Genomic DNA, 18,993 nt, shown 5'->3' with positions numbered 1-18,993 from the left:
CAGCAATTCAACAATGTATGCATCTTTTATTTCAGCATTTTCTTTGTATGTTGTTTACCATTTAGAATAGTGGTTGCCAAATCTGGTTCTTGAGGGCCACAAACCTATCTGCTTTTCGGGATTTTCACAGTGAATGTGCATGAGGTACATTTGCTAGTACTGCTACTGTTGTACGCAAATCTATCTCAAACATTCTTTGTAGAAATCCTGAAACCCAGATCATTTTTAGGCTCTTGAAGACTGAATTTGGGGGACTCCAAATTTAGGAGAAATAATGTAAATTACTGTTCTGAGCACTTTTGAGGTAGGCATTTTGTCCCCTTAGAATCATTTTAGAGGTGTGTTTGTAACATCATAGCATCTCCAGAGAAGGTATCATTCACTCACTTGGAATACTGATAATTTCCAGACAGTGGGTGAAAAAGTGGTTTGGGACATTCCCCCCCCACAACCCCTACTGTCATTTAGAAGGATCCACATGCCATGAAATGCAGGGTGGCCAACAGTTTGGTGAGGCCAGGCACAGTGTGAGACCTTTACGTGATGGGATCGATATCCCCTCGGATTTCTTCATATAATTCCCGAGAGCTGAGGCGATACCTGCAAATCATAGGCCTCTGGCATACCCAGCAAGGATTTTGTAAAGGGAAGATAGGCTCCCTGTATCTCAGGTGCTTGTCTGGGCCCCAACCCTGTGGGACCCGTGGCTCTGCCTGTGGTGCAAGAACTTCATTAGGAGGGCTTGGAATTGGCCTTGACTGTTCTTGAGGTTGTTGCTCCGCTTGTTGTCTGCGGCAAGCCTGCAGATGCATCCAATATCCCACAACAATAAACTTGCCATAAACATTATAGCTTTAGGAAGGTAGACCAGGTAAGAATAGATGTTTTATTGGGCCAGGAAGGCCTGCTAGGTGTTTCCCTTACAATTCCTCTTTTTATCACACGTGATAATTGCTGCGATAATAGCCACGATCTGTGATATTGCCCATAATAAATACTGCCAAAAAAATAGGTGTAGTTACTTCCTGCTTTAAATCCCGCGATAATGTGTGTTACTGTATAGCAAGCTGCACTAGCACACCCTCATTTTCATTTACCCTGTCCAAACTCCTCCCACTCAAACACTAATTTTTTAATTTGCGTACGCATTTTGTGATATTGTATTCATCGTGTGCATTAGGTGTTGCGTGTCCCGTCCTCGCTTGGCCCGTGCATGGGACTGCTCACCTCTCCAGCTCCTCCGGGAGTCCCGGGTCAACCTCCCCTGCAATGGTGGCAAGCACAGCTAGGCCTCGGCGTCCCGCAGAGGCGGTCACCGGGCCTTCATCCTCCAGCCAGCTCTAACGGCGGTGTTCGGCGTCCTCCGTGGCGTCAGCCTTGCCCCTAGACGCGCATGCACGGACTGCCCAGCACCTCATAGTACCAGGGGTAGGTCCCAGCTCCGTGGCGCGCCCTGATTGAACCACCTATATCAGGAAGCTCCTGCCCTGACTTCCTTGCCTTGGCAATTGGGTCGATCCTTCTGATTTCTAGTTTGGCTCTGCGTTCCAGTCTGTGTTCTAGTCTCGTTCCAGCATCCTTCTGTCTCCTCATCTCCCCAGGTAGTACCTTTCGGACTGTCTTCTCAGTACTGACCTTGGCTTCCCTTGACTATGTTGATCGCTGCCTGCCTCTGACCTACTGCCTGATTACCGTCCACGTCTACATGCTGCCTGGAACTGACCTCTGCCTGAACTTGTCCACGTCTGACTGCCTCCTGGAACTTGACCACTGTTTTGGCTGACTATCCACGGACTGATTACTGGTAACTGACCTCTGCTTTGCCTGACTATCCACGGACTGATTACTGGCTCTGACCCTTGCATGGCTGACCACGCTTCCTTGAATCTGGCCTTGATCATTGCTATACATTCAGAGACTCTCTTCTGGCCTTCTCAGGCACCCAGGACTTCCAGCCTAAGTATCGACCGCACACCCTTGATTGTGTGGGCACACCCCTGAACTTCCTATCAAGGAGATCCTGCAATGCCCACCTAAGACCAGGCGGCCCGGGTACCCAAGGGCTCAACCTTGGGGTACCTAGGGTTGCTAGCAGAGAAGCTCCAGCTAGCCTCTGTCTTCTCTTGTGCTCCGCCTCCTGGTGGCAGGAGCTCTCTGGATCCGACCAGGGAGCCTAAAAATCCTGCACTAGGCCAAGGGTCACCTCCTGGTGCAGCATTAGGGCTCTAATGTGCGTGATAATACCCTAATGCAATGTGATGTGACCCTGCAGTTTCCAATGTTTGTTTAAAAGGTATAGTATTTCTAATATTTAACTTCCTTATGGGGCAAAGGATTTACCTACTGTATTTAAGCACTGGAGAGTGATTCAGAAGAAGTCCTAGGTCATGAATTCAGCTCATCTCTGCTATTCACTCTTTGACTTTATCTCCCTGTATTTTCATGACTCAGTTGAAAAAAAGGAATTTGTCTTAATTTGGCTTTCCAGTTTAATAACTTTTTTTGATCAATGTATTTGTTCTGCTCCTTGACTTTCCTGCTCAACTGAAACCAACCATACTGGAACAAAACAAAAAGCATGAATTCACTTTTACCTAGGGCTCTTCCCCTACCTCCACCACGTTATTAACCTTGTCCCTTATAGCCTAGTCATTGTAATAACACATAACAAACCTAGCCATTCAGTAATTGTTGCTATTGCATGCTGACTGGGAAGCCCACCTTTTCGTCTTTCCCCCAGGGATCATACATACTACCTCTACATCGTCTCTAGCCCCAGCTACCCCAAGGATGTAAAGCACAATATTCTTCCATGGCAGCGAACAACACTGCCTTTAAATCAGTGGGCTTGTCCACCAAAATCATTTTAGTTTAATATGACCAAATAAAACGGATTAAAATTTCTCTTATATTTGACACATGCTAGCTAATGATTTTTTTTTTTTACCTAAAATTAGTAATTATCCTATTTTACCTTGGAACAAAGTAAAATAAAATTAACGACGTGTTTACAATGTAATCAGGAGGTTATGTTTTGCAAGATGTTAACTATAGAGGTTCAAAACAGTATTATCATAAAAATTGAGAACTGGACACTGTTTTCCATGAAATCATTTAGTATACCACCTGTTATTGTGATTTTTATGCTTTAAAATTTTACATTAAGACAAAGAAATAGTCTGAATACATAAACGTACAATACAAACACGCAAAACATATTTTGGTGCATTGGTTTTCCAAACATGTACACAGATCCTATTAAACTGTGACTATGGGCTTTTATAGCTAAGCATATATGATATGTTGTATTGATTTGAAGATTCTCCATGAATACCAAATCCCATACATGAAATGCAAAGAGTTCAATACCTGTTCTGTTGGAAAGTCTAAATGATACCATCTTGTCAGGAATGTTGCACACGTTTCGAACAGAAGCGATGCAGCTATAATTTGCGTAGTCCTGAGGTCGAAGGTTCTTTAATTTCAAGATCTTTGTTTCACCCTGCTCAAAAAGAAGAAGAAATAAAAAAAAAAGAGCATAACTCTCACAGCACATTGTCAAACAGAGTAACTTGCAGAAACACATGGTGTCACAGTTCAGTTTCACTATCTGTTAGAGAAGAGTCAAAGGAAGATATAACGGAAACAAAAACTACTGATTAAAAAAATGCCAAGGTAATGTTATATTTCATAATGAAAATCATATGTCAAGGATGTGAAACGTATTAGGTTATAGCAGCCAATGAAAAGGTAGCACCAACAACGTGTTTGTTGACCCTTCATTTCTATACTCGTATACCATATTTCTTTTGAACAGGCAAGTCACAGGAGCAGAGAAATATGGGAGCCTATAATACACATGACAATTCCTGAGAAGACATTATAGTGTCAATAATTAATGTGATTTAAAAGAGTAAACTTGTGCTTATTATTGCCCTTCCCCTTTATCTACGGGGAAAAGTACACCGTGGAAACAAGTAAGTGAGGGAAATTGCTCACAGGAACGGTAACTTTAAAACAAGCATGCGAGCGCCCATGCACACTAGAATTTTAAATCAAGCACGCAGTGTACATGCACAATTAAAATATGCCTACAGTGAGCAAGGGTGAATCTAATTTTAAGCCATTACTCAAGCAAAAGTACTTCATATGTCTTCCTTAGGACTTTGTTGGCTTTAACATACACAGGTAAGTAGATTTAAAAACATGCTCATGCAACAGACATTCCCAGTCTATCTCGAGGTCATCCAGACCCTTCTGGTTCTTCAGCCTGCACGCCCCCCAGTAGAACCGGACCCCTCACCCTGTCGTGTGAGGCCTTAAAAGCAATTTCTGCAGTTTTTTTCCCCCACCCTCCCAGTCCACCTTTCACTCTTTAAATTAATTTAAGTTTGGCATGCCCAGCAACTTGGAGCTCAATTAAGCTAATTTAATTGCTACTCTAATATTAACTGGGAGAGGTTAGCTTTTCATAAAATGGAATTGAGATCATCAAGATCCAAGGAAAGGATGACTTTCAGCCATTATAAAGAAAGGAAGAAGGAGAGAGTTGAGAAAGGAGTTGGAGTGGACCCCAACTGAGCTCATGAACATCAATAACAAGATAGGGAGACGAGGAGCTACAGGTATCACCATGATACTGAACAGGAAAAGACCTTGTGTCCATCAAAAATGGTGAGAAAGCTAAGGAGTTTAGAGGAGAAAACTACAAGGAGGAAGAAGGAGATAAATAAACTGTGTAATATACATTTCATCAGTTGATATTTCATCGGCATGGGGAGGGAAGCCATTTCCTTCCCTATATCCAATGAGAGGAATAAACTATATCAACTTAAGTAAATTAAATTGTTTTAACATTTTGAACAAGAGAGAGACTATGAAATGCCATTAACATAAAGAATTATATAAATTGGCTTTAACATCTGAATTAAGGAAGATTGAAAGAAGTCACAAACTTACTAAAAAGTCCTGGTACCAACTAAAGTGAATAAATCAGCTGTAAAGACTTTATTTCATCAATTTCATCTTATCAGTAAAGACTAATGTTGAAAGCCACCAAACCTCTCAAGTGTTTCATTGAGTTGTGACTTTAGTGCTTATCTATGCTGAGATTATCACTGCTGTCTATGAATCATAAAATTGGGACTTGACCTAAGAAATGCGAAGGACCTTGAAAATAAACTCCCCCTCCCTCCATCAAGGAAACCTTATGACATAATGCAGTATCCCACTTAAAATATAAATTTGAGATGTGGCCTTGAACTGTTATCCGGGTTCAACCATCAGAAAGGTTACACATTTGTATATTGTGGGCCTCTGAAGGGAGGGCAGTAGTGAACCCCAGGAATTTGTCTGAATAATTGCTCAATTATTTGAGCACATTCTTTTGAAAATTGCCCTCAAGGAGGGGAATTTAATAACTCCCACATAGTGATACATGCAGGCTTTATGGAGAGTTTTCAAAGCAAATTTGTGTGCATAAGTCCTAATTTGAATAGTGCCAACATATATCAACATACACAGTTGTAGTGTCCTTTTTTCTTCTTTCTGTTGAACTCTTTTGGAGTGCTTGTTTATTATATATTTTTCAGTTTATTTTTTAGGTTGACACAGTTATACTTTTTGACCTTTTTTTTTTTGATCTTGTCCACTACCTCCCATGTCTGAGTTTAGTGATGTTTATGAGCTTTCTTTATGAGCTTTGTCAGCCCTAATTGTTATCCATTTTTCCAAGGACAACATATCTAATGCTTGAGCATTTTTTTGCATCCGTTTTCAAATAGTTTGAAAAGTTATGTTTCAGCAATGACTTTTATGCAATATCAACTATAAGACACTCCAGGTAACATATCCTGAGGTACAGTGAACTAAAAGAACATTTAAAATCTAATACAACTAGAAACATGCTGTTTTCCTTTCAAAACTGCTGTTCTTAGAAAAATCTATTATTAGACAGTAGTTATGCAGCTTGCTCAGCACGGATCTGAACAGTGTATATTTAATAAGTCAGTTTATTTTAACAGGGCCTACAGAAGATTATAATGTCGTGCAGGAAATTTCAGCAACAGTGCATAACTATAGTAATAACAGAGTAAAATACGAAAACATCAACAGATAAATCTGAAAAGGTAAAGAGGTCACATGATACAAAGTAAGACTGCACATTTATGGCCTGATTCATGAAAGTCTTTTCGTTGAAAGAAAACTCTTAGTGAATCAAGATGTTAGTAATATGTGCAAATATTTTACCATCAAAAGGAAAAAGTGCAAGATAGATAGGGATACGCAGAGAAAAAATATTTGATTTGTAAAAAAAACTATTCATTTGTGTCATTCAGTCATTTATTTTCCATTACTGTCAATGGGGGAAGCAATGCATCCTATTTTGGGCTTTGAAATTGGAATTTCCTATTTCAGTTTAGTGAAATTTGCAGGCAGACATCAAAAGCAGAGTACAGAACAATACCAGACACCAAGATTGGGGCAAAGTAGCAGCAGGAGTGGCATGAACATCCCAATGGAGCATAGCAGTCTAAATAGTGACATCAACATCCCAAGGCATTACAAGAGGAGAAACAGCACAAACAGAGAAAGAATACCGCCTGACACCAAAAAAGAGTTGGAGGTCACAAATATCAGTGGCAAGAACACCCGAAGGTTATATGAAGGGCAAAGAGAACCACCAGTGGCATGAACAGTGGAAGGCACCAAAAGAGGAGCAAAGCAGCACCAACAGTGGCACAAATACCCAAGACACAAAAAAGGCCCCAAGAAAAGTTGCATGAAGACCACAGGTCTCCATAAGAGGGGAAACAGGCACCAACAGTCGCAAACATACCCCATGACCCAAACAGAGGCATGAATAGCACAGGCATGGAAAAAGGTCAAAGCAGCATCAATATGGCATAAACAAACCATAGCGCTGTGAGACAGGCAAAACAGCATCAACAGTGGTTGGTATACCTGAGTAATCATTTATGCAATGTACCATGGAGGCAAGAACACCCAAAGGCATTGTGAGAAGGCCAGAGCATCATGAACAGTGAGAAGACATCAGAAGGAACTCTGAATGTGGTCTGTAGTAGCCTTGATGTAGATTCCTAACAGTATCAATAGGGGAAAAGGATTGGGGGAGGGGGAAGGCAGGTCTTATTGACCTCCCTTTCACTGTGCCTTTTCTCATGCCTGTAGTGGGTAACAGGGTTCCCATTCCCAGCATTCCAGTCCCACATCACATCTGGTCCTTGACATGCTGGGCAGCATAGCCCACCTCTACTCCTGGCAGAGCTGCTGACTGTCCCTGTCTCAGACATCTGCCGCCAGCGTGCCATCAGGCAGAGGCAGGTGTGTGGAGTGTTCTGGCTGATCCATAAGTCACACATTTATTTATTTATTTGAAACTTTTATATACCGGCATTAGTAAGCATACATCATACTGGTTCACATTGTAACTAGAAGGCTGAAATTACAATCAACAGGGAGGGGAAACAAGGAGGAATATACATAGAGCAGAAGGCATTGGAAATTAAAGCTTTAAAAACTGTAACAGGCTATTTACAAGTCTATACATAAAGGCTTCATGTCACCACACATGAAGTGGATGATACTCCTTTCCACCTGGAGAACTGACATCCAAGTATAGCATTGAGTGTAGGAGATGGGGATAAAGAGTTACATCAACTGATTAAATCTTACATTCTACACCACTTGCAGGGAGTCAGCTGGACTGTTAGATGATCAAGGGGTTAAAGGGGCATTTAGGGAAGATAAGGCCATTGCGGAAAGATTAAACTATTTCTTTGCTTCAGTGTTTACTGAAGAGGACGTTGAGGAGATACCCATTCTGGAGATGGTTTTCAAGGGTGATGATTCAGATGAACTGAACCAAATCATGCTGAACCTGGAAGATTTGGTAGGCCAGACTGACAAACTGAAGAGTAGTAAATCACCTGGATCAGATGTCAATCACCCCAGGGTTCTTAAAGAACTAAAAATAAAAATGAGATTTCAAACTTATTTAAATTAATTTGTAACCTATCATTACAATCATCCATTGTACCTGAATACTGGAAGATGGCCAATGTAACCCCAATAGTTAAAAAGGGCTCCAGGGGTGATCTGGGAAAGTGTAGACCAGTGAGCCTGACTTCAGTGCCAGGAAAAATTGTGGAAACTGTTATAAAGAATAAAATCCCAAAATATTTAGATGGACATGGTTTAATGGGACACAGCCAGCATGAATTTACCCAAAAGATGTCTTGCCTCACAAATCTCCTACAATTTTTTTTTTTGAAAGGGTGAATAAACATGTGGACAAAGGTAAACGGGTAGATGTGGTATATTTGGATTTTCAGAAAGCATTCAAAGTCCCGCATGAGAGGCTTCTAAGAAAAGTAAAATGTCATGGAATAGGAGGTGATGTCCTTTTGTGGATTGCAAGCTGTTTAAAAGACAGGAAACAGAGTAGAATTAAAAGGTCTTTTCATGGTGGAAAAAGGTAAAAATGGACTGCCTCAGGGATCTGTACTTGTCTGGTGCTTTTTAATATATTTATAAATGATCTGCATAGGGGTACGATGAGCGAGGTGATCAAATTTGCAGATAACACAAATTATGCAGAGTAGTTAAAGCTCAAGCAGATTGTGATAAATTACAGGAGGACCTTGTGAGACTGGAAGATTGGGCTTCTAAATGGCGGATGAAATGTAATGTGGACAAGTGCAAAGTGATGCATATAGGGAAAAATAACCCTTGCTGTAGTTACACAATGTTAAGTTCTATCTTAGGAGCTATCACCCAGGAAAGAGATCTTGGCATCATAGTGGATAATACAATGAAATCATCAGCTCAGTGTGCTGTGGCAATCAAAAAAAGCAAACAGAATGTTAGGAATTATTAAGAAGGGAATGGTAAATAAAATGATAGATGTCATAATGCCTCTGTATCGCCCCATTGTGAGACCACATCTTGAATACCATGTGCAATTCTGGTCGCCGCATCTCAAAAAAGATATAGTTGCACTGGAGAAAGTGCAGAAAAGGGCGACCAAAATGATAAGTGGCATGGAACGGCTGCCCTATTTATTTATTTATTTATTTATTTATTTAGAGATTTTTATATACCGCAGTACGTAAAGATATACATCACCGCGGTTTACATTTAACAATAACTTAGCAACAGGCTTTACAATTGACATTATTAATAAATATTAATTACAATTAATTACAAAAAACAGAATAGACGGAAAAACAGGCTGTACAGACCGTGGACCATCCATTATAGTTTAACCTACAAAATTGAAATTGAGTTAACTAAAAATATTTATGAACCAACGCTAAATTATAGAGCATATAATACAATAATAGAGCTGAGAGTGGTTACAATTTCTAAATTGAACAGGGGAAAAATCTATTATATACAATCAGTTAAAATGTCATAATAGGGGGTTGAGCGGGCAAATGGGAGGGGAAGAAAATATGGGGGGATAGTGGAAAGGAGGGACCAGGAGAAGGGGGTTGAAGAATGAATGGCTATTTCAGTTTAATTGGGTATCATTATGTGAATGCTAGTTCAAATAACCACGTTTTGAGGCCTTGTTTGAATTTCTTATGGCAGGGTTCCAGACGCAGGTCAGTGGGCATCTTGTTCCATAGGTTGATTCCCACTATGGAGAAAGCGCGGTCTCTTGTGGATACGTGTTTGATATGTTTAATAGACGCAGCTGCAAATTTAGCTTGATGGCTATTTCTTATTGGTCTCTTAGAGGTACGGAAAGCAAACTGCTCTGAGAACCATTGCATCTCTTGGTTATAGACCGACTTATGAATCAGAGAGAGAACTTTGAAGGTAATTCTAGATGCTACAGGCAGCCAATGTAAGAACATTAGAGCTGGTGTAATGTGATCATGGTGGCGGGTATTGGTGATTAGTCGAGCTGCTGCATTCTGTAACATCTGTAAAGGTTGAATTGAGTTTTTAGGGAGACCTAAGAGTAATGCATTGCAGTAGTCAATTTTTGGAAGTATGGTAGCTTGTAGTACCGTCCGGAAATCTTGTGGATGAAGCAAGGGTTTAATTCTTTTTAGCGTGTGAAGTTTGAAGAAACCATTTTTTATAGTGGTCGATATGAATTTCTTTAATGTAAAATGGTTGTCAATTATGACGCCAAGACTGCGGACTTGCTGTAGTTGGGGAAGGACAGATGTTGAAAGATGGGATGTGTTGGAAGAAATGTTATTGTGTGGCGTGATGATGATGAGTTCTGTTTTGGAAGTGTTTATAGCTAGGAAGTTTTCTGTGAGAAGCTTTTTTATTTCAGCAAGGGCTAATTCCCAGGTTTTCAGAGCATTAGAGAGTGAATCGTTAATTGGGATAAGAATCTGTACATCATCAGCATATATGGTGACGGAGATTCAGTTTTCCTAGGAGTCGACAGAGAGGCGCTAAGTAAATGTTAAACAGTGTTGATGATAGCGAAGAGCCTTGAGGTACACCTTGTAGCAGATTTCTTGGTTTAGAGATTTGGGATCCCAACTTGACACTGTATGTCCTGTCTTTCAAGAAAGATTGGATCCAGTATAATGCAGTGCCAGTGACGCCAATTTGAGAGAGGAGGGCTAGAAGGATATTATGATTGACTGTGTCAAAAGCCGACGATATATCAAGAAGGGCAAGAATGTATGAATGACCAGTATCTAGTGTTTTTAGAATAGAGTCTGATAGGGATACTAGCAGCGTTTCAGTACTATGGTTCTAGCGGAAACCATATTGTGACTGGAATAGTAATTGGTTATCGTCTAGATAGTCAGTGAGTTGTTTGTTGATTACTTTTTCTATGATTTTTGACAATAATGGGAGGTTCAAGACAGGATGGTAGTTGGCCGGTTCAGATGGATCCAGGTCTGGTTTTTTGAGAGTCGGTTTTATAATTGCATACTTGAGTTGCGTAGGAAAAACACCAGTCGATATAGATTTGTTGATGATGTTGGAGATGGGAGGTGCAATCCTAGTGGGGATGGAGAGAAGCGTTTTTGTAGGCATGATATCCGTAGGGTGCAATGCAGGTTTTATCTTTTTTAGAATTCCTTCAATTTCTGAAGCAGTCATGTTTTCAAAATTAGTGAGTGAGGGTGAGGTGATCATGGTGCTTGTGGGTGGATGGTATACCGGTGGAGAGTGTGAGGTAAAGCGCGCCATAATGTTAGAAACCTTGTCATAAAAATATGTAGCTAGCTTCTCACATTTGTTTTTATCATCATTTTCTGGTTTGCTGTTTGATGGTGTGGTAATAATGTTAGAAATATATTGGAATAAAGCATGCGGGTTGAACTGGTACTGATGAATTTTTGCTGTGTAGTAGTTTTTCTTGGCTTCATCTGTTGTTTTATGATACTTATGGAGTAGGGATTTGAATTTCTGTAGATTTGTTTGATCTTGGTTTCTACGCCATCTCTTTTCCAGATTACGGAGTTCACGTTTCATAATTTTAAGATCCGTGTTGTACCATGGTTTTTTATCTTTTTTATCAGTGCTGATTTCTTTCGTTAATAGTGGACAGAGTCGATTAGATATGCTGCTGGTGAGTTGATGCCAAGAGGTACATGCAGTATTAGCATCAGAGAGGTCTAATTTATGGAGATCGTCTGTTATAGCTTCGATAATATCGTCTATTTGGCATTTTTTTCTGAATTCAATGGTTCTTTTTTTTAATTGTGTTGCTTGGGGGTTGTAGTTAATGGAGCAATGCGTGTCTACTCGGTAGTAGTCTGACCATGGTATAGGTGTGCATTGGGGGTGGTCAGGTTGTATGAGATAGTTGGTAAAGATGACATCCAGTGTATGGCCAGCCTTGTGTGTTGGGCCTGAGACAATTTGTTTAAAGCCGATTGCATTAAGGGTTGCGAGGGTGGCATCACATGCAGGTGTGAGAGGAGACCGGTCAAAATGAAGGTTAAGATCTCCAAGTATGATGGCTGGTATATTGATGTCAATGTGCTTTGTAATGTATTCCGTCAGTGTTGATGGATTCTTTTCCAGTATACCAGGAGGAGCATAAATTAAGCAAATTTGCAGGCATTTGGATTTAAATAGACCAATTTCAATCTTATGAGGGGGGGGGGGAGGTGTGTTGTAGGGAGAGGTTGAACTTCTTTTTAGCTGCTAGGAGAAGTCCCCCTCCTTTCTTTTTAGGTCTCGAGATACAGAACAAGTCATATACATCTGATGGCAGTTGATTTATTACGGCAACATCAGTGCTTTTGATCCAGGTCTCCGTGATAGCGCATATGTCAGGTGACTCATCGTTGAGTATGTCGTCTAGGAGATTAATCTTTTTTAAAAGTGATTGTGTGTTCAGTAGCAGGATAGAGAACGTCATTAAACCTATAATTTGAGTGAATGGAGACGTCATTATAGGAATGAGGGTTTTGTAATATGAATTGACATTCCTATTTATCCTTATATTGGAGGTGAAGTTTGAGTATTTAAGAACTGGAATGTGGGGGTTTGTCATGATTAAAGTGTTGGTCCAAATGAGATACAAATTCTGTAGAGTGTGAAGTTAAAGGAGGGTGAAGTGCGGTGTGGCTGCGCTTAAAGATGGTGTTGCTTGCAAGTTGAGCGTTGGGAGTATGTTGCCTGAGGTTGCTTGAAGTCAGAGTGCAGCGTAGTCGTTGTTTGAGGTTGCTTGGATGTTTGGTTTTGAGTGGTAGTTGTTTGATGTGATTTGAGTGGTTTGAGTTGTTTGCGTGGTAGTTGTTTAAGATTGCCTGCATGCAGAGTGTAGAGATTTCGATGTCTGAAGTTGCTTGATCTCTGAGTGCAATCTGAAACTCTGTATGCTAGTATGAATCTGAAAAAGGTGCACACAAAGGGGCAGGCCCCTTTGTCGCGCACCTTCGGCGCGCGACGCTCGGCACGCGGCGCCGGTTGGAGCAGTTTTAGTGGGCCGGTCAGGACAGCCTGATTGGCTGTCTGAAGAAGCCGAACTCCTATTAGTCGGGAGGACAACGGGCGGAGCTCAGCTGCCGGTCGGAGGAGGCTCGACGAGGCGGAAGGAGCCGCGTGGTCGGCCGGGAGGACCCGCTGGGGTAAGTGTTTTTAAATCTAGGCCTTACCCCGGTGGGTTCCTTGCGCCGATTGCGCAGGCCTGCGATCCCCTCTGGGTCTGGTCGGGTCGTCTGGGCGAAGAGAAGGCGGCGCCGGTTGGAGCAGTTTTTATGGGCCGGTCGGGACAGCCTGATTGGCTGTCTGAAGAAGCCAAACTCCTATTAGTCGGGAGGACAACGGGCGGAGCTCAGCTGCCAGTCGGAGGAGGCTCGACGAGGCGGAGGGAGCTGCGTGGTCGGCCGGGAGTACCAGCTGGGGTAAGTGTTTTTAAATCTAGGCCTTACCCCGGTGGGTTCCTTGCGCCGATTGCACAGGCCTGCGATCCCCTAAGGAAGTTGGGGCTGTTCAGTTTGGAGAAGAGACAACAGGTGAGATATGATAGAGGTCTACAAAATCATGAAAGGACTTGAAAAATTTAATGTAAATCGGATATTTATTTTCTCAGATAATAGAAGCACTAGGAGGCACTCCATAAAGTTAGCAAGTAACTCATTATGCTTAAGGATGTGGCCTCACTACTGCACCAGTTGCTAATGATGGCAATAGCTACAGCACAACCTACCAGCATCATTAGTGATCAGTGTGAGTTAGGCAGTTTCCTTAGCAACCAGTGCTGCATCCTGGACAAAATTTCTCATCCTGCCAAAATAAAAAGAAATATAATGAAGGAGAGAGCAACTGAATCTCTTCTGCATTTCTTGAGACAAAAAACAGGCTGACTGGATGCCTAGGCACATGGGAAAGTGTGTTTGGCCCTGAGTATTCTCCTGTCTACAGAAATACAGGGCTTATGAAGTAAGCAGTCACTACAGATTGACCTGGAAAGAGAGAATGAGACATATATTTAGATTGGTGTAATATACAGACCTCCTTCACAGACCAAAGAAATGGAAAGAGATTTAATAAAGGATAGTCACAAAATTCCTACCAAAGAATTGCTAAGGAATTACAATCTGCTGGATGTTGATTGGAACATCCCAGCTGCAATGTCTTCTAAAAGCAGTGAGATCCTGGACTCTGCAAGGAAAACTGTTCTGTGAACTCGTAACAGAATCCACACGGGAGGAGGAGAGAGTGGACCTGGTGTTAACCAATAGGGACAGTATTTTTGATGTTGTAGTGGATGATCATCTGGGATCCAGTGATCACCGGATAGTGTGGTTCCTGTTAAGAGTACAAGAGATGGAGGTTCATGTTAATGTGTAGGTCCTAAACTTCAGAAAAATTAACTTTGTTAAAATGGAAGAGTACCTTAAGAAGTCGTTAGCGGAATGGGAAATCTAGGGGAAAATAGAAGGGCAGTGGGCAAAACTATAAGGAAATATAAGGGCAACTAGCCTTTTTGTTAGGGAAGTAAATAAAGGTAAGGAGGGAAAAGAGGCCACTATGGTTTTCAAAAGAAGTAGCTGAGAAGTTAAAGAATGTTGCGTCCTTGCTTGCGGACCCATCCCATGAGCAGGTCCTCTACCTTACCTCACCACCACTAGCCGCTGCCACCACCCCGGATCGCTGTTTCGCGGTCTAGTGCCACCAGGATCCCTCCATCACGGCAGGAGGCCGCTTTTGTAGCTTTCAACCCGTGGCGGCAGGAGCCGGTGCACATTTTCACGGCCTAGTGCCACCCCGGAACGCCCTCACCTTTGCAGCCTGAGCATGTAGCTGCCGCCGGCATGCATTTTCATGGCCTAGTGCCGCCCCCGGGATTTCTCCATCTTTATGGCAAGGAGAGCTGTAGACATTCTTCTGTGCAGCCCTGAAGCCACTGTTGATTCCGGCTTCACGGCCTAGTGCAGCCACCAGGAAGCCGCCGACAAGTTTTCTCTTCACAGCCTAGTGCCGCCGCCGGGCCCTGCTCTTCGCGGCAGAGACAGCGCTGTCCTTGGTGGTGTCTCACTCCCCGGGTTCTCCCCTAGGCGCTGGCACACACTTCTTCAGTTTATTTAAAGGGCCAGTGGCGGGAAAGGCCCGCGGCTCCACCGGAAGCCAGCCTCAGTCCACGTCCTGCTTCAGTCCTATAAAAGGGCTCAGTTCCTGTTCCTCAGGGCCTTTGTATCTGGAATCCACAGTTGTCTGTGCTCTTCTTTGAATCAAGGTCCTCAGAGGTCTTCACTTGTCTAGATGGCTCTTCGTTCCATGTCTTCGATGTTCCTGGTCTTGTTCCTCCTCGGAGCTCCTTCATTGCCTTATCCTTGTTCCAGATGTTCCCGAAGTCCTGATGTTATGAGTCTTCCAAGTTCCGAGTCTTCCAGCTCTTCGAGTCCTCCAGATGACCACTCCGAGGGTAAATCCGTATTGATACGGTTCCTGTCTCTGGTCATTGGAGCCTCGTTTGGTTGGATCCCCTTCCATCGCTGGTCTCGCTCCTGAGTGGTCTGCAACCAGACTTCCCAGGATCTGTAGGGCGCACAGTCAGAGAGGATGGTCCATGACCAGCCCATGGTGGGCTGTGTAGGGCGCCCTGAGGGACAGTGCCCACCTGTACCTTCCAAGTTCCAAGTCTTCGTCTGAGTCTTCCAAGTTCCAAGTCCATAGCCTCCATCTGGCCTCACGAACTCATCGTTCCCAAGCGGCAGGTCTGGAAGGGCTTCCGAGGGGCCGGAGAGCTACTCCTGAGACCAGCATTGCGTTGCTGTGTCTCACTGGTGCATGTAGGTCCAGCGGAGGGCTGACCCTGCCTTGTTCCTGTTCCGAGTTCCTTGCCTTAGTTCCAGCCCTGTCTTGTTCCTGTTCTGCCCGTGCTTGCATGCCCTCACCTCCCAGTGTGCCTTGGGGCTCCTCTCTGAGTCCTGCCGTGGTTCAGGGGCTAACGCTCTCCATTGAGCTAGTGATGTGAACGAATTGCAGGAGTTAGCAATCTGTTGTAGTTTGGGATAGCTGTGGGTGGATCCTTGGGCCGGTGGCAGATGACCACACCCCCGTGGGAAGATCCGAAGAGGGACCACTGGTCAGGCTCAGAGTTTGGAGACAGACCCACACTAGTTCTTTTATTAAACAGTATATTGAACCACCAGAGGTGGCAGTAGTGAGCTGGAATGCCCGGCTGGGCTGCAGTCCCTCAGATACTGGAACAGCGATCCCTGGAGGCTGAGCTGGAGAGAAACTGAAATATAGTGAGTAGGCAGGGTATGCAAAGTTCATATACCGAACCAGATGGTAACACTCACACACTGTCTCACAGAAGCCCAGGAGCTGGAAGGTGTAGGCCCTCGAGGAGCGAGTACCTGTTCCACGGAAAGCTCTGAGAGAGCGATGGTAACTCACTGAAGAAGAAGTTAGGCAGTGAAGACTTCCAGGCAGAGAGAATTCAGTAACATGTCCGGGAACACAGGCCCTCGAGGAGCGAGTACCTGTTCCACGGAAAGCTCTGAGAGAGCGATGGTAACTCACTGAAGAAGAAGTTAGGCAGTGAAGGCTTCCAGGCAGAGAGAATTCAGTAACATGTCCGGGAACACAGGCCCTCAAGGAGCAAGTACCGGTTCCAGACTGACCTGAAAAACAAGAAGAGAGCGAGGCCCCCGAGGAGCGGGTACCCCAGTAAGTCCGAGGAGCCAGAGTAGCTCAGATAGAACAAATTCTTATCCTTGTCCTTGCTAACTCGATGTGTTAGCAAATACTGAGACCTTAAATATCTGTCACGGGTGACATCATCTTTGAGGGACGCCCCCGAGGTTTGCGCCATTGCCGGTACTTCTGTTGGGTGCGCGCCCCTAGGCCTCTCAGGAACATGGCGGTTGCAGCGTGCAGCCAATCTGGGGACGCCGGAGGACTTCGGCAGGAGGACGCCGCGGCAGCCAAACTTCCCGCAGACGAAAAGGGAGGCACCAACGAGGTGAGGAGGGCGGAAATAGGGCGTCGGGCACCGACGGACACAATAGCTAGCAACCGCATGTCCACGCTCTCAACATCAGCTATAGGCCGTGCTTGCAATAAAGAAGAAAAGGTTAGTGTCCATAAACTGCAAGAGATCACAGAAAGTGGAAAACAGGTGACAATATGGAAAAGCTAATAGAAGCTGGAAAAGTAGACAGAAATTAAAATATTCAAGTGGAAGAAAACATAGCAAATATGGTAAAACAGGGGGAGAAGATTTTTTTTTAGATATGTGATGGAAGGAAGTGCAAAAGTGGCAGTGAGAGATGAAGGGAAGGAATATGTAGAGGCTGATAAAAAAGCGAAATAGCTTAACAAATATTTCTGTTTGGTGTTCACTGTGAAAGGGCCAGCAGCCAGACCATATAAAACAAATACAAATAAGAATAGAAGTTAGGTAAACCTCAATCAGTTTTCAGAAAAGTGTTTTGTGAAGAGCTAACTAAACTTAAAATAGATAAGGCGATATGGCTAGATGGGATACATCCATGGGTACTAAGGGACCATATATGTTTTGGCAACTCTGCTGGCTGACATTTTCAATTCTTCCTTAGATGATTAAGGGGTAGTTCTGAAGGACTGGAGATAAACAGATGTGGTTCCTATTCTTAAAAGCTGAATTAAGGAGGCAGCTAGGAATTACACACCAGTGTGGTAAACAAATTAATGGAATTACTGCTAAAACAGAGGATAGTGCATTTTCTGGGATCCAATAGATTGCAAGATATGAGGCAGCATGGTTTTACCAGAGGTAGATCTTGTCAGATGAATCTGATCAATTTCTTTGACTGGGTGACCAGAGAGGTGCATCAAGGGAAAGTGCTAGATGTAGCATACTTGGATTTCAGGAAGGCCTTTGACACGGTACAGCATAAGTGACAAATAAATTGAGCGACTTTAGTATGGGCCCTAGAATGAATGGACTGCAACTTGTTGATTGGGAGGTGACAAAGGGTAGTGATAAATTGAGTTCACTCCAAGGAGGGAACTATTAATGGTGTGCCTCAGGGATTGGACCAGTTGTTTTCAACATCTTCATGAGCAACATTGCAGAAGGCTTGTCAGAAAAGCTTTGTCTTTTTGCCAATGACATTAAAATCTGCAAGAAGGTAGTCAGAAAGCTATGGAAAATATGAGGAGGGATCTAATAAAAATCAAAGAATGGCCTAGGATCTGTCAACTAATATTTATTGGTAAAAAATGCAGAGTTATAACTCTAAAAGACCAGTGCACATCCCCATATATGTGTGTATATGGCCACATACACATCTATACCAATATTTTATTATCCACTTGTAACATATATGCACAAATTATAAAATACACAATTCTTCTCTGCAACAATCAAGTGTATGTAAAAAATATGCGTGAATATATATTTAAGTTAGCTGGATACGTTTTAACTTATCTGGCTGAGTTCTGGGAAGCCGCCACTAAGCCGGAAATGTCTTAAAAAGCAATATATCTTAAAGCATTACTTATCCAGCTAACTTACGTATCCAGATAAGTCATGTTTTTAAAAAATTATCTGGCTAAGTGTCAGCAAAGCCATCACTTAGCTGGATAAGTTGGAACTTATGTGGTTATGAGGAGCAAAACTACTGTATGCACTTACCCTGGTTAATTCGCATTTTGCACACGTAAATCGGCAAATTTTCTAACATACATGCATGAGTGAAATCACCATTTTTACATATTAGTCCACTAGTCCTTCATCTCATTGAAACCCTCCTTTCTTGAGCAGGAACTGCCCTAGTTCACCCAGATCTCCCACCCAGTCAGTACTTCACAATAAACACATTTAATATCACTTATGCCAGATAATGAACACAAGTAAGCTACCAAATCTACAAGCATAAGGCTCATAAAATAGCAACTTACATGTGTAAATGTTGGCTTCACCCCAGAATGCCTTTTTTACACACCTATATTTAAGCAGAAACCCTATTTATGTGTTTATATTTGAGGTTTATAAAACAGCATATTCATGAGTGTTACTTACATGTGTATATGCTA

The 18,993-nt window shown here is 42.8% G+C and overlaps 1 protein-coding gene across 1 annotated transcript in view; it reads right to left on the bottom strand.

Annotated features, from left to right (window-relative positions):
- The window catches only part of MDGA2 (MAM domain containing glycosylphosphatidylinositol anchor 2), a 1,648,575-nt gene that overhangs the window by 807,946 nt on the left and 821,636 nt on the right, over window positions 1-18,993 (bottom strand). The window contains exon 5 of the mRNA XM_029598388.1: window positions 3,370-3,502. Coding sequence (XP_029454248.1) covers window positions 3,370-3,502 — 133 coding nt within the window. The remainder of the gene's footprint in view (window positions 1-3,369; window positions 3,503-18,993) is intronic.

The sequence above is a fragment of the Rhinatrema bivittatum genome, chromosome 4, assembly GCF_901001135.1.
Source record: "Rhinatrema bivittatum chromosome 4, aRhiBiv1.1, whole genome shotgun sequence".
NCBI lineage: Eukaryota > Metazoa > Chordata > Amphibia > Gymnophiona > Rhinatrematidae > Rhinatrema > Rhinatrema bivittatum.
This window is presented reverse-complemented; position numbering and strand designations above follow the sequence as displayed.